The sequence below is a fragment of the Bubalus bubalis genome, chromosome 1 (genome assembly GCF_019923935.1).
Source record: "Bubalus bubalis isolate 160015118507 breed Murrah chromosome 1, NDDB_SH_1, whole genome shotgun sequence".
Lineage (NCBI taxonomy): Eukaryota > Metazoa > Chordata > Mammalia > Artiodactyla > Bovidae > Bubalus > Bubalus bubalis.
The window spans coordinates 131,511,887-131,527,500 of record NC_059157.1 but is presented as its reverse complement, the minus strand read 5'-3'; the positions used below and the strand labels follow the sequence as shown (position 1 = coordinate 131,527,500).

General features: G+C 37.0%; 1 protein-coding gene across 5 annotated transcripts in view; it reads left to right on the top strand.

Moving 5' to 3' along the window:
- The window catches only part of FXR1 (FMR1 autosomal homolog 1), a 68,931-nt gene that overhangs the window by 19,765 nt on the left and 33,552 nt on the right, over window positions 1–15,614 (top strand). For all 5 annotated transcript variants that reach the window (XM_006050990.4, XM_006050992.4, XM_006050991.4 and 2 more), the window contains exons 2-3: window positions 2,700–2,752; window positions 4,268–4,361. In XM_006050990.4, coding sequence (XP_006051052.1) covers window positions 2,700–2,752; window positions 4,268–4,361 — 147 coding nt within the window. The remainder of the gene's footprint in view (window positions 1–2,699; window positions 2,753–4,267; window positions 4,362–15,614) is intronic.

Below are 15,614 nucleotides of genomic sequence, written 5' to 3'. Positions count from 1 at the left end.
TTAGTATTTGGTATGGATAGTGTTTTCTTGTTTTTCCCTACTGTCATTTAAAAGTTGTCCTTTTGAATGCTTTCTTGTTTGTTATTAAAGTTCAACTTCTTTTTCCCTCAACAGAATTACTGTCCTTAGTGTTTCAGTGGAATTCCATTTAAGTGTACATTGACAAGTTTAAAATATCAAGATGTAAAAATGAGATGTGGTTAACATTTTCCTAAATATTCTAATTCATTAATAATTAAGTTTTACACATGTCAGCACATAGGTTGTGTGCAGTTTTTGTGTTGTTGAGGGTATTTCTAGGACTTTGCTATTGTTAGAAGAGTATTTTTTTTTTGTCTGTTTTATTTTTCAGCTGTTTATTTTTAGCTAGAAAGGAAAATTAATTTTGGTTAACTTGGGACCTTACTGAATCTTTGAGTTGTCTTTTAAATTTTTATTTTAGGTTATTTTATTTTGAATTGCCTTTGAAAAAAACAGTTCTTCAATTAGTTCAAGTGCTCAGATATTCCTCCTATTCCCTCCATCCCTCCCTTACTCCTGGTTTACATAAAATTTTTGGCATTCCTGAGTTTTTACTGTATAATGCTTTTTTCATCAAGTATCAAGTTGATACTTGATCAGGTATCAAGTTTTTATTTTACTGTATAATGCTTTTTTAGGGATGGCTTTCTAAAACGTTTTGATTATACTTTAAATATGTTAAAGTGCCTTGTCACATCCATGATTATTTTAAATTGTAGTTAAGAGATTGAACTGTAAATATATACCCGGCTGTATGAATGAACAAGTTAAGGGATCATTTTATGATGGCTTGGAATCTTCTGCGTTTGTATATACATGAAGAGAAGAAAAGGAAACGTCAGAGTATTCTGAGAAATAGGGTTCTGGGCCAGATGAGTATGAATAGGAAGAGAGACCAAGTTCCCCAAAGGTTGGACTAACAAGGAAGAGAGAAGTTATGGATACTTAGTCATAAAGTCGTGTGCAGGAAAATGTTGCCATTGTTATTTGGCATCTCCTGACTCTCATTTTGGCAGAGACCTAACCTGCCATCTCTTTGAGTATCTAGGGAACACGTTATTCTCGTGAATTGAGAAGTGTTTACTGTGTTCTGTATCAGTGTGTCAATTTTATAGAGATCTGGCCATTAGAAGTTCTTTATCCCAAGAATCTAGGGTATAGGGATTAGAACATGTCCTTTAATTGTTCATTACAGTCCACATACACCTTACTTGGGTATCACGTTTTTAATTTATTTAATCTCATACCCGAAAGATAACTAGCAATAAGAGTAGGTTCCAGAGTTACCCTTTTTCCTGTAAGTGTTAAAAACGTGTGCACTCAAAACTGATGCTGATGTTTGTGGTGTATGTAAAGTAGGAGTGGGGAGAGGTATAAGCACTGATTTTTAGATAGGAAAAGATTTTTATTATAATAGAATTTTCCAATGATTTGGAGCTCTGGTTGAACTTACCCAATATACAAATTATATAGAAATGATAAAGATTAATGGAACATTTCAAACTCTTTTATTTTTGTTCGTTAAGTACTAGAAGGCATTAGTGAAAGTTTGGCTAATCTCCTATGGAGAGATACGTCTTACTCTAATATTCATGAATTTGGTAATTCTCAGTTTTTGAAAATATTCCTTACCTTACAAATTCTGTATCTTACAAATGGCAAGAGTATAATAAAGAGAGATTTGCTGGTGACCAAAATGATTGCTGAAGGTAGACGTGCAGATAAACTAGTAGAAGTAGAGACTGGCCGAGAAGTCATTGTTGTAGTGTGATTACAAAAATCACAGCTTGAACTGAATGGCATCTCTAGCTTTGAGAGGAGAACAGTCTTTAGAATTGCATGTCAGAAGCTACTACTGCACTCTGTAAAGTATCTTTGAGTTTTAGGCTTTGCATGAAGATATATGCATTGAAATACCCCATTGCACTCAATTGATCACAGGCATTTGGAGCTGAAGAGTGATCCAGGCCAAATTACGGAATCATACAATTGAGTAGCAAATGTGGGAGGAGGGCATTGAGAGACTAGATACATGACTTACATATTTTGTGATTGATCATCCTGCATTATTAAAGAAAGTAAAATGATTTTCAGCCTCATCTGTTACTTTCTCCTCTCTTAAGACTTTGTTTAGTTCCAAAGATTTTCCGAGGTGGTAGTGCTGATCTATTTGCTTTTGGTTTCTCCACTGTCAGTTTGTTTCTTAGTCTTTAGTTTGCTGATTTGCTTAAAATAATATCTGACACAGTGTTTAAATATTTTTGGGAATTGATGAGGACATGTTTTAAATAAGTACTACAAGTTTGTGTGTGTATTTATTTAGCTAGTTGATACTGTATATTATGGAGTATAGTGTGATAAAGATATTTTAGAAAAGAATTTAAGTGCCTAGTGGTTCAGAGTGTGTGAGCATTTGGCAAAGGTTGAGAATATTGCAATTCTCATTGACAGTAATACAGTGTCATTTAATATCTGTTGTGATCATGAAAGAGAGGTTAAGTAGTTTGCAGGGTCAACACAACTCATAAATGATGGAGATGGAAAGCAAAACCTGATCAGCCTATTCCAAGCTGAGTTGTTATCAGTATTCCATATTGTCTTTGTATCTCTAATATAGTGGTTTAGAGTTAATGTAACATTTAATTGAATATTTATTTCCTTTTAATTTTTTTTTACAGGGATTTATCAAAGATGTTCATGAAGACTCCCTCACAGTTGTTTTTGAGAACAAGTAAGTTATTTTTTATTGATAGAGATCCTAATTTTGAAGATTGGTAGTACCATACTGCTGCTTTTGGGTATTCCTCTTGCAATCAGAAAATGAATGTGCTTTTGGGTAGGGGGTTCTTTGGTTTGATTATCTTTTTGAGTTAAAATGATTTTTGGTTTTTGATGACTTCACCTGGTTTTTTGCTCACCATTCACTTGTCACTTTTTCCAAGACTCCTTTCTTTGCCAAATCACACATGTGAACATGAATCAGTTTTTGCAAAAAAAGATGGCATGAATGTAATTATAACATGCATACTTCTTAAAACCCAGAATTTTTAAATGACACTGTATAAGGCTTTCCAAATGCCCTTTTAATAAATATATTAGGCTGCCTTAAATTGCTTGATTAGTCTTAAGGAATAATATACAGTTTTATAGATATTGTAAAGGTTAGATAAAGTTGTGCTAAAAATGTCAAAGATGTGTGCTGAGCTTGGTTAGGAAGGATTATAAAGAAGCACTATATAATTGAAAGTCAGAAAAGAATTGGGCAGCTTTCCCTTTTAAGCTGTTTCTGGAACTGCCTGAAGAGCTATCTGCCCAACAGCTGTTTCATGTAGAAACAAGTGTTGAGATGATTCCTGTCTTTGAGCACCTGTTATTTAGACAGTAAAGATGAAAAGAAAGCACTCCAATATCTTTTACTTGTCTCTTTTTTGCCCATCGTTGGCATATAGAAGCCCATCGGTTAAGTTCATTTCAGTTGCTCAGTCATGTCCAACTCTTAGAAGCCGTAGGAGTATATTATGTGCTGTTGTACCTCCCAGGCATATGAATGATTTATTAGAACCTAAAATAGGAAAGCATTTTAATTTTATCAACTTAGTTATAAAATATAGCACACAAAAAGCACAGCTAAAGCAGTAGTTTTAATACATTTGTATTTACTACAAAGATTAAAATACTTTTTTCTAGGTTTTAATTATATGGGTTCATTGTAGAAAAGAAATTGTAAGAAAAATAAATCTTTTTGTAGTTTACTGTTCAGAATAATATTGACTGGATTTCTGTATTTCTGTGAACATGTACACTAAAAAGGAATTATGCAGTTTATATTTTATAATCTTTGGAATTGTGTTCCTTTGACAGGTCATTTAGTTGTAAAAATGTTTGCAGTAAATTGATCACAGTGTAGCAGTGTAGAATGAAATTATTTTAAATCTGAGTCATTACTGTGAGCTTAGCCTTTTTCATTTGCAGAATGATGTATGTGCTGTCACCTTAGGATGAATGATTAGGAAGGTAGTATGTAATTACTATCAATGACGTTAATTACCTATGAACTTTATCAAGAGCTATGCAAAATCTGTTCTAGCTCAACAGTCTGCAGAGGTGGTTTTTTTGAGGGGGGGGAAGCTAAATGATTGATTTGAAAAATTTACAGTGCTAAGCATAGACTATATAGCTTCTATATTAAGGAGTATTAGAATAGTATATATTAAAGTTCATGTTCATTTATTTTCTAATCCTTCAGTTGGCAACCAGAACGCCAGGTTCCATTCAATGAAGTTAGATTACCACCACCACCTGATATAAAAAAAGAAATTAGTGAAGGAGATGAAGTAGAGGTATGTATTTATAAGTTTATTTTCTTGTGTACCTATTTTTTTTGTTTCAAATAGATATTCTTGTAGTAAAATCTGTTAGCTGATAGAGAATAAGTCTAAATTCCTTTTCTCTATTCTTCCTATTGGTAATGGCTGTGTAATGTAGCAGTACTTGAGTTTTGGAAGACGGAACTGGGATTAATGTCTCAATGCTCTTGTTTTTAGCTTTATAGCCCTGGTCAAGTTTGTTTTTTTTAACCACTAGAATAAAAATAATTTGGGAATTAAAGATGATAGTGCATTTGAGTTGTTTTCCACAGAATCTGGTGGAGAGAACTATATGATGTTGGTCATTATTTTCCTTTTTTTTTTTTTGCTAATTATTTTGTCTTCAGCATTTTCCTCATTTTTGTAAAATGTTCGTATTTATCCTTTATTATAGTGGTCATTAATATAGTTCATATGTAACAATGTGAAATGTTATAATAAGCATACTGCCTTTTTGAATATTCTAATATTCAGAAAGATTTAAAAGGGGAAAAAGCAAAAATCACTTCCTAGAGATAAAATCCTATATTTCATGGTTTACATATTCTCAGGCTCTTCCTTTCCTCTCTTTTAAAAAAGAAAAATTGTATTTCTTTGTATCTTGTTTTTGTCACAATTAGTAGCTCCTGAATGTCTTCAGTACATATTTATTTTTGATTAATATGTCTGCTCTTATGTAACAGAAATTTTGAAATAATTGTGAAATAGAAGTATGAATTTGTTGGAGAGAGAAAATTTGATTTTTGATTTTTCAAGAAATTGATACCTCCAAGGAGCTCAAATACGCTAACTGTATTTCTCATAAACAGTTGTCTTGATAGTGTTGAAAGATTTTCAGATGTCATTTGTGCCTAGTTTATGTAGGCTAGGGTGGGAGAACTGGGGACACAGGTCAATCTTTAGTGATGAAACAGCTGTTTAAATGTTTTTATAAACACTTAACGGTACGTACTTTGTGCCACACATTGTTCTGAGTGCTTTGCATATGAGCTAATTTAGTTACTTGCCACTTTTATGCTTCATAATTTTTTAAATGATAAATTTTCTTTTGAGTTAATTGTAGATGTTATGTTGGGAAGTCAGATTGTAGGACTTTTAACCCCTAACTCACATTCTAAAATTCTGCCTAGATTTTAATTACTTGATCTAATTCTTCTGCTCCCCTGGAGTAGGAAATGGCAACCCACTCCAGTATTCTTGCCTGGAGAATCCCATGGCCAGAGGAGCTGGCAGATTACTGCCCATGGGATCGCAAAGAGCTGGACACAACTGAGCGACTAAGCATGCATTCTTCTGCTTTTGCTAAAAGCAAAGTATATTATGGGCTTCCCTCGGTGGCTTAGATGGTAAAGAACTTCCTGCAGTGTGGAAGACCTGGGTTCAATCCCTGGGTCGGGAACACCCCTAGAGAAGGAAATGGCAACCTACTCTAGTATTCTTGCCTGGAAAATCCCATAGACAAAGGAGCCTGGCGGGCTACAATCCATGGAGTTGGACACGATTGAGCGACTAACACTTTTTTCAAAGCAGGTTATAACTTCATTGTGTCAGGGTGCCCCATGTGTGGCCATCAGTTCTGTGAGTAGTGCTTTTCATATTTAAAAAAATTGTTGTTCAGTTATTGGTAGTGTAAAGGCTCAGGTTAAAGAGAAAACTTGACGGAATGCTGAGGGTATTGTTGTTACAGTGTGCTTTCCTCAGTCTTGGAAGATCGTGTCCAGTTGCTGGACCATTTTTATGGCTTGGGCCCCGATACTCCCAGCCAGTTGTATACAAAACTTTATTAAGTGATTTGGAAATTAATGATTACAGGGTGTTTTATTTCACTTTGTTTTATGGTTCAGTCTTGGGAAAATTTGTTCCTTAAAAATATGAGAATGGTGGTCTGGAATTAAGATGTTACTTTAATTTTTGAAAATTCATATAAGGAAAAAGTTTAAAATTAATCTTGCCACCTGTGGATTTATTTATTTATTTTTAGTTTTTGCCACCATGAGTTTAGGAATTTATTCTTAGGATATGAAATGTTTAAGAACTATGGTTATTAGTACTTTATATTTTGAGCCATATAACTTTATGTAAGCTCCGCCTCTTTTAAATTCAGAGTCACAAAGCTTCATATAAAAAGTGAAATGGTACAGAATTCCCTAAGGTTAACAAGTGAACTTCCCTCTTATTGTAGGCATGTTGGTGTGCTTATCTGCCAATCCCAGCTTAAATCTCATTTACCAAAGTTGAGTCTCTTCAAGTTTTTTTCCTTGCATTTATAAAGAATATGTGTTTTTTTTTAAGTTATAAAAATTGGGACTATGCCTTATTTATAAATTTTTGTATTCAGTTAATTAATATATCATAGACATTTTCCTATCTGCACATACAGATTTAACCTTATTTTCCTCATCACCCCATGGTATTGGGTGGTACAGATGTATTATAATTAGAAAACATTGAAATTACTCAGGTTTTTTGCTTTTATTTCCCCCTCCTGCCCCCACCTCAAATCCACATTTAGTGTTCTTATGTAAATCATCTTCTTATGATAGTATTAAATCTTGGTTATTGATAGTACCAAAATGTACAATTTTGTCCTCCAGAAATGATTCTTGAATGACCACTTCATAAGTTTGCTAATGCTCAAGATGTTTGCTCCTCATAGATTGACTGATTGGATTAATATTAATCTCATCTGTAAGATTTCATAAACATGGTAGAAGGAAGTTGTTATCTTGTATATTTTGTGAACCTTGAATGCTAGTGATACGCAGTGTCTTTTAAATTAGTTTTATGACTGTTAGCTGCTTGTTCTGTTTATTGTCTGTTTTTACTTCTTGATCCATGTAGTTTTTTATGTCAAATATGTTTACATTTTATGGGTAAGCTGCTATCTGTTGTATATTGTGTTTTCTCCCAGGCAGTCTGTGCTTAGTGACTTTTGCCATTAAGAACTTATTTCTTCACTTATTCAGGTCTGCCAGTTTCCCCAGTGTGACCTCCAAGATAACCCATTTTAGTAGTTCCACAGATGTGGCCCCTTTTTTTTTCTTTTTTTAAAGAGCATTTAGGGTTGTTTTTTTTTAACTTTTTGTTTTATATTGGAATATAACCAGTTAACACTGTTGTGATAGTTTCAGGTGTACAGAAGAGCAGCTCAGCCTTACATATACATGTATCCATTCTCCCCCAAACTCCCCTCCCATCCAGACTGGCACATAACATTAAGCAGAATTCCCTATGCTATACAGTAGGTTCTTGTTGGTTATCTGTTTTAAATATACTGGTGTATGCCTGTCCATCCCAAATTCTGTAACTACCCCTTCCACCCATTTTCCTTTTCTAAGTCTATGCTTCTGTTTTATAAATAAGCTGATTTGTATCATTTCTTTTGGCCACTATTCTGTTTCTGCTAGTTGTCAGTACGACAGGAGCAGTGAAAACAGCTGACACTGGGCTTCCTTGGTGTCTCAATGGTAAAGAATCTTCCTGCTAATGCAGGAGATATAAGTTCGATCCCTGGGTGGGGCAGAGCCCCTGGAAAAGGAGACAGCAACCTACTCCAGTATTCTTGCCTGGGAAGTCCTATGGACAGAGGACCCTCTGGTGGACTACAGTACATGGGGTCTCAAAAGAGTCAGACACGACTTAGTGACCAAACAACAACAGCTGACACTAACCATGAAATATATAACTAACTGACTTTTTAAACACTTATATCAGTTTCAAATAACAGTTTCTTGAGGGCCTCTTTGAAATTCTATGAATATCTTTCCTAACCTTTCCAAGTTTCCTATAGCTTGATGGTTAGGAAGTTGGTTACCAGGTTAAGTTTTTGTCCTATATGTTATTCTAATATATCGTGCTATATTCGCAGGGTATTGTCAGTTTTGTGCCAAATTACCAACTCTTACTTTTACAGCTCTAGGAACCATTTCTTTTTGAAGAACAGAAAGATGACTTTGATTTGGCCATTATTAATTGACTTAGAACAGAAATGATACAGGAGGGGGTTTTTCATCAGCTATTCAGGCATTTATCTAAAATCTAGCTGTATGACAGAGACCTAAAAAGACATTTCTCCAAAAGACATACCGATGGGCAACATAGAGATACTCACCTCAGCTAATTATTGTTATTGTTGTTCAGTTGCTAAGTTGTGTCTGACTCTTTGTGCACTTGTGGACTGCAGCATGCCAGGCTTCCCTGTCCTTCACTATCTTCCAGAGTTTGCTCAAACTCATGTCCATTGAGTTGGTGATGCCATCAAACCATTTCATCCTCGGTCACCCTCTTCTCCTCTTGCCTTCAGTCTTTCCCGGCATCAGGATCTTCTCCAGTAAGTTGGCTCTTGGCATCAGGTAGCCAAAGTATTAGAGCTTCAAATTCAGCATCAGTCCTTCCAGTGAATATTCAGGGTTCATTTCCTTTAGGATTGACTGGGCTTGATTTATTTGCTTTGCAAGGGACACTCAAGGGTCTTCTCCAGCACCACAGTTTGAAAGACTCAATTCTTCAGTGCTCAGCCTTTGGTCCAACGAGCATATCCGTGTATAACTACTGGAAAAACCATAGCTTTGACTATACTGACCTTTGTCTGCAAAGTGATGTCTCTGCTTTTTAATACACTGTCTAGGTTTGTCATAGCTTTTTTTTCAAGGAGCAAGCATCTTTTAAGTTCATGGCTGCAGTCACCATCTGCAGTGATTTTGGAGTCTTAAGAAAATACAATCGGGCACTGTTTGTGCTTTTCCCCCATCTATTTGCCATTGAAGCGATGAGACCAGATGCCATGATCTTAGTTTTTTGAATGTTGAGTTTTAAGCCAGCTTTTTCACTCTCCTCTTTCACCTCATCAAGAGGCTCTTTATTTCCTCTTCACTTTCTGCCATTAGAATGATGTTGGTGGTTCAGTCGCTAAGTTGTGTCCGACTCTTTGTGACCCCATGGACTGCAGCACACCAGGCTTCCCTGTCCCTCCCCATCTCCCAGAGTTTGCTTAAACTCATGTCCGTTGAGTCAGTGATGCCACCATCTCATCCTCTGTTGTCTCCTTCTCCTGCTGCCTTCAGTCTTTCCAAGCATCAAGGGTCTTTCCCAGTGAGTCAGCCCTTCACATCAGGTGGCCAAAGTATAGGAGGTTCAGCTTCAGCATCAGTCCTTCCAATGAATATTCAGAGTTGATTTCCTTTAGGATTGACTGGTTTGATTGTGTTGCTGTGCAAGGGATTCTCAAGAGTCTTCTTGAAAGGTTATTGCTAAACCACGAAAGACGCCAGGATTCTTGGCCTCTGGAGGAGAAGAATTCAGTCCGGGGCCAGAGATGAGACTTGATCTCTCTGAGCTTTTGTGTAATAAAGTTTTATTAAAGTATAAAAGAGAGAAAGCTTCTGACAAAGACATCAGAACGGGGCAGAAAGAGTACCCCCCTGATAGTCTTTAGCTGGATGTTATATACCTATTAGCAGTCTGCTAATTAAAGAAAGGAAAGGTCTTAAAACTCAGAATGGCACCAGGCCCCTCACCCACAAGATGCATTTTGAGATAATCTTGTCATGCCAGGCCATAAAATGGTTGACATGAATCTTGAAGAAAGGCAGATCCCCATACAAATATATAGTTTCATTAACATAGATTAGGAGAACGTATGAGTATAACATACTGGTTTGTCATGATGGTTCTGAGCCTTTAGTTGGAACCAACTTGAAAACAGAGTCTGAGGTAAATGCATGGTACATTAACATAGTTTAAGACGAAACATTTCCATAAGAAAAATGCATTGGTTAGCTCAAGGTTTGAGAATAGTTAAGTTCAGGTGGAACCAGTTGTCATTATGGCAACACAGAGTTTTAAGGGAAACCTCTTTTTAAATTTGTATAGAGAAGGGGGAAAAAAATGTAACACTAGTTTGTTTCTTCCTGTCGCTTGCTGCTGCTGCTAAGTCGCTTCAGTCGTGTCCGACTCTGTGTGACCCCACACACGGCAGCCCACCAGGCTCACCCGTCCCTGGGATTCTCCAGGCAAGAACACTGGAGTGGGTTGCCATTTCCTTCTCCAATGCATGAAAGTGGAAAGTGAAAGTGAAGTCGCTCAGTCGTGTCCAACTCTTAGCGACCCCATGGACTGCAGCCCACCAGGCTCCTCCATCCATGGGATTTTCCAGGCAAGAGTACTGGAGTGGGGTGCCATCGCCTTCTCCAATTAAAAAAATGTCTGACACTTGCAGCCTATTTTCTCCGTTTGGAGACCCCTGACCTTCCTGCCTGTTACCCTCTCATTCTCTAGCACCACAATTCGAAAGCATCATTTCTTAGGCACTCAGCCTTCTTAATGGTCCAACTCTCATATCCATACATGACTGCTGGAAAAGCCATAGCTTTGACTAGATGGACCTTTGTCAGCAAAGTGATGTCTCTGCTTTTAATATGCTGTGTAGGTTTGTCATAGCATTTCTTCCAAAGAGCAAGTGTCTTTTAATTTCATGGCTGCAGTTGCCATCCACAATGATTTTGGAGTCCGAGAAAATAAAGCCTGTCCCTATTTGCCATGGAGTGGTGGGACTGGATTCATGATCTTAGTTTTTTGAAGGTTGAGTTTTAGGCCAGCTTTTCCTCTCTCCTCCTTCACCCTCATCAAGAGGCTCTTTAGTTCCTCTTTGCTTTGTGCCATTAGGGTGGTATCATCTTCATATCTGAGCTTGTTGATATTTCTCCTGGCAATCTTGATTCTAGCTTGTGATTCATGTAGCCCGGTGTTTCACATGATTTATTTGGCATAGAATTTAAATAACCAGGGTGACCGTATATATACAGCCTTGACGTACTCCTTTCCCAATTTTGAACCAGTCCATTGTTCCATGTCCACTTCTAACTGTTGCTTCTGCATACAGGTTTGTCAGGAGGCAGATAAGGTGTTCTGGTATTCCTGTCTCTTAAGACTTCTCCACAGTTTGTTGTGATGTGCACAGTCAAAGGGTTTAGCATAATCAGTGAAGCAGAAGTAGATGTTTTTCTGGAATTTGCTTGCTTTTTCTATGATTCAGCAGATGTTGGCAGTTTGATTTCTGGTTCCTCTGCCTTTTCTAAATCCATCTGAAAGTTCTCCAGTACATCTGGATGTTCTCATTTCATGTCATTCTGAAGCCTTGCTTGAAGGAATTGAGCAATACCTTGTTAGCATGTTAAATGAGCGTAATTGTACAATAGTTTGAACATTCTTTGACATTTCCTTTCTTTGCGATTGGGATGAAAAGTGACCTCTTCCAGTCCTGTGGCCACTGCTGAGTTTTCCAAATTTGCTGGCATATTGAGTGCATCACTTTTAACAGCATCACCTTTTAAGATTTGAAATACCTCAGCTGGAATTCCATCACCTCCACTAACTGATCATAGTAATACTTCCTAAGGCCCATTTGACTTCACGTTCCAGAGTATTTGGCTCTAGGTGAGTTCCCACACCATCATGTGTGGCTAATTATTAGAGAAATGCAAATCACAATTACAATGAGATATCACCTCATACTGGTGAGAATGACCATCATCAAAAGTTTACAAATAAAAACTGAAGAGGGTATGGGCTTCCCAGGTGGCACTAGTTTTAACCTGCCTGCCAATTCTGGAGACATAAGAACCTTGGGTTCGATCCCTGGGTTGCAATGATTTCCTGGAGAAGGAAATGGCAACTCACTCTAGTATTCTTGCCTGGAGAATCCTGCGGACAGAGGAGCCTGGCCGGTGTAGTCCATGGGATTGCAAAGAGTCTAGCATGACTGAGCACATATCAAGAAGAAATAGAGGGTATGGAGAAAAGGGGACCTTACTGCATGTTGGTGGGAATTCACATTGGTGCAGCCCCTATGGAGGCTCTTTTAAAAATTGAAAATAGAACTACCATATGATACAGCAGTCCCACTCCTGGACTTATATTTGGAGAAAACTAATTTGAAAAGATAATAGGCACTTCATTGTTCATAGCAACACTATAATAGCCATGACGTGGAAGCAGCCTAAGTGTCTATTGATAGGTAAGTAGATAAAGAAGATAATGGAATTATATATATGCGTGTGTATTTGTGCACACTTCAGTATGTATGTACATACAGCTGGGTATTAGTTATAAAAAGGAATGAAATAATGCTATTTGCAGCAACATAGATGAACTTAGACGTTATAGTACTTAGTGCAGTAAGCCAAAGACAAATATTTTATATCACTTAAAAAAATTCTTTTAATTTTTTGGCTGTGCTGCACAGCATGTGGGATCTTAGTTTCCCAACCAGGGATTGAACCCATGCCATCTGAATTGCAAGTGCAGAGTCTTAAACTAGACTACCAGGGAATTCCACATTTGATATCACTTGTATGTGGAATCTAAAATATGCCATAAATGAACTTATTTATGAAACAGACTCACAGACATACAAAACTTAGGGTTACCAATTGGGAAGGAGGACGGGATAAATTAGGAATTTGGGATTAACATATACACACTGCTGCTGCTGCTGCTAAGTCGCTTCAGTTGTGTCCAACTCTGTGCGACCCCATAGATGGCAGCCCACCAGGCTCCCCCGTCCCTAGGATTCTCCAGGCAAGAACACTGGAGTGGGTTGCCATTTCTTTCTCCAATGCATGAAAGTGAAAAGGTGAAAGTGAAGTTGCTCAGTTGTGTCCGACTCTTAGTGACCCCATGGACTGCAGCCCACCAGGCCCCTCCATCCATGGGATTTTCAAGGCAAGAGTATTGGAGTGGGGTGCCATTGCCTTCTCCAATATACACACTACTATGTATAAAATAAACAACTAGGACTTACTGTATAGTATAGGAAACTATATTCAGTATTTTGTAATAACCTATGATGACAAAGAATCTGAAAAAAAAAGTGTGTGTGTATATATATATATACACACACAAAACTGAATCACTGCTGTACATCTGACACACAGTATTGTAAATCAGCTATACTTTTGTTTTAAAAAAATTCAGCCATCTGAACTTTCCATTCTTATTGGTCAAGTCACAATCTCACCTGGCTTACTCTAAAATTTTACCACTTTACAAACGTGTTTGGTTCCTTGAGATTTGCCTTTTCAGCCAGCCTGTGAGATTTACATGATATTATAAAACATAAGTTAGCATGTCTAGGAATGGCCTCAAGAAGACACTATACAGCCTATACTAGAAAGTTGGTTTTGAAAAGTCTTAAGATTCAAAGTTTTTTTTTAAAAAACCTAATTAGTGGCTTTGTATTTGATTTCTTAAACAGTAATGGTGTATATTTTAAAATCTTTTTAGTCTCATAATTAATTTTTTTGATTAAGTATTCACTTAACAGTTGATTTTGCTAACTAAAGATTGCTAAGAAAATTGGTAAATCCCTGGTGGTCCAGTGGTTAAGACTCTGCACTTTCACTGCTGAGGACCTGAGTTTGATTCTTGATCAGGGAGCTGAGATACCCCATAAGCCATGTGGCATGGCAAAAAAAAAAAAAAAGATTGCCAAAAAATAATTCTCAGCTGGTAAAGTTGGAGATGATGGGAAAATGAGGCGTTCCTTAGGTTTTCTTAAGCTGGATATATGGTATAATATTCTGGCATATTGAAAAGCCAGTAGAAAAAATGTTTTCCCAGTGAGTTCACGTGTGAGATGCTTTGTTTTTATTATCTTATTTAGCAAGTTAATGACACATAAACATGTTACGGAGAAGGCGATGGCACCCCACTCCAGTACTCTTGCCTGGAAAAATCCCATGGATGGAGGAGTCTGGTGGGCTGCAGTCTATGGGTCGCTAAGAGTCGGACACGACTGAGTGACTTCACTTGCACTTTTCACTTTCATGCATTGGAGAAAGAAATGGCAACCCACTCCAGTGTTCTTGCCTGGAGAATCCCAGGGACGGGGGAGCCTGGTGGGCTGCTGTCTATGGGGTCACAGAGAGTCAGACATGATTGAAGCTACTTAGCAGCAGCAGCAAACATGTTACATAGGAAGCCTGACATTTCAAGCTAATCTGTAATTTTATAAGACAAGTTTTTCCTCTTGAGTTTAACATATTTGATATTTTAAAACTTTTTTTTCTTTTGAAATTGTGAAATCTGGTTGAAATACAGATTAACAGGTTTTTATTCTTGTGACATATACATTTTCTTCCATCTTTTATGGCAGATAGACATTATGGTTCTACATCTTTATAATTTAGTTATAATCTTATGATAAGTCCCTTGAAAGATTTGGTAAAAGGAATAAGAATAATTTGATAGGATACTCCCTTACCTTACCGTGTGGCATGTGGAGTCTTAGATCCCTAACCAGGGATCCAGCCTACACTGCTGTAGTGTAAGCACTGAGTCATACATAAACCACTGGATTTCCAGGGAAGTCCCTTTACTGTACAATTTTTTAACTGTAATTTTTAAGTTAATATTTTACTTATATAAAAAAGTACAATATACATGTATAATTTACATTTTGCCTTTCTAAAAGTTTTAAAATATATTTCTGTTTTTTATTTTTGTCTGTGTTGGGTCATCGTTGCAGCACGTAGACTTTCTCTAGTTGAAGTAAGCAAGGGCTACTTTCTAGTTGCAGTGTTCGAGCTTCTCATTGCAGTGGTTTCTCTTGTTGAGGTGCACCAGCTCTAGGGCAGGCAGGCTTCTGTAGTTGCACTCTGAGGGCTCTGGAGTGCAGGGCTCAATTGTTTTGGCACACAGGCTCCCAAGGCATGTGGAATCTTCCAGGACTAGGAATCAAACCTGTCCACTTGATTGGCAGGTGGATTCTTAACCACTGGACCACCAGGAGAAGTCCTACATCTTACTTTTAAAAATGTGTCAGTTTGGTTCTTGGAACCACTTCGAAAATTATAGCTGTGTGTAGTTAGAGTCAGTCTTTCTCATAATACCAAGTCAGCATTGTTAGTCCTTGTGGTTGGAAATGCTCATAATGTTAAAGGATGAATGAATATATTCTTTATTACTTACATCTTTTTCTTTGGGGGAAATGATTTGTTAAAGTATCAGCCACGAATGCTAATGAGATAATACTGTTTGTTGTGTAAGTAAATAAAGCACCTTAGTGTTTTCTAGATGTTAAGCTTGCTTTCCTAATGTACATTTTCTATTCATAGATTGTAATGAGATGAAATAGATGTGAACAGTAGTGAACAAATGTTTTTCATGTAGTTGTAAAATAGGTCATTATGATTAAGTATTCAAATTAATGCTTGACATCATTTAGAA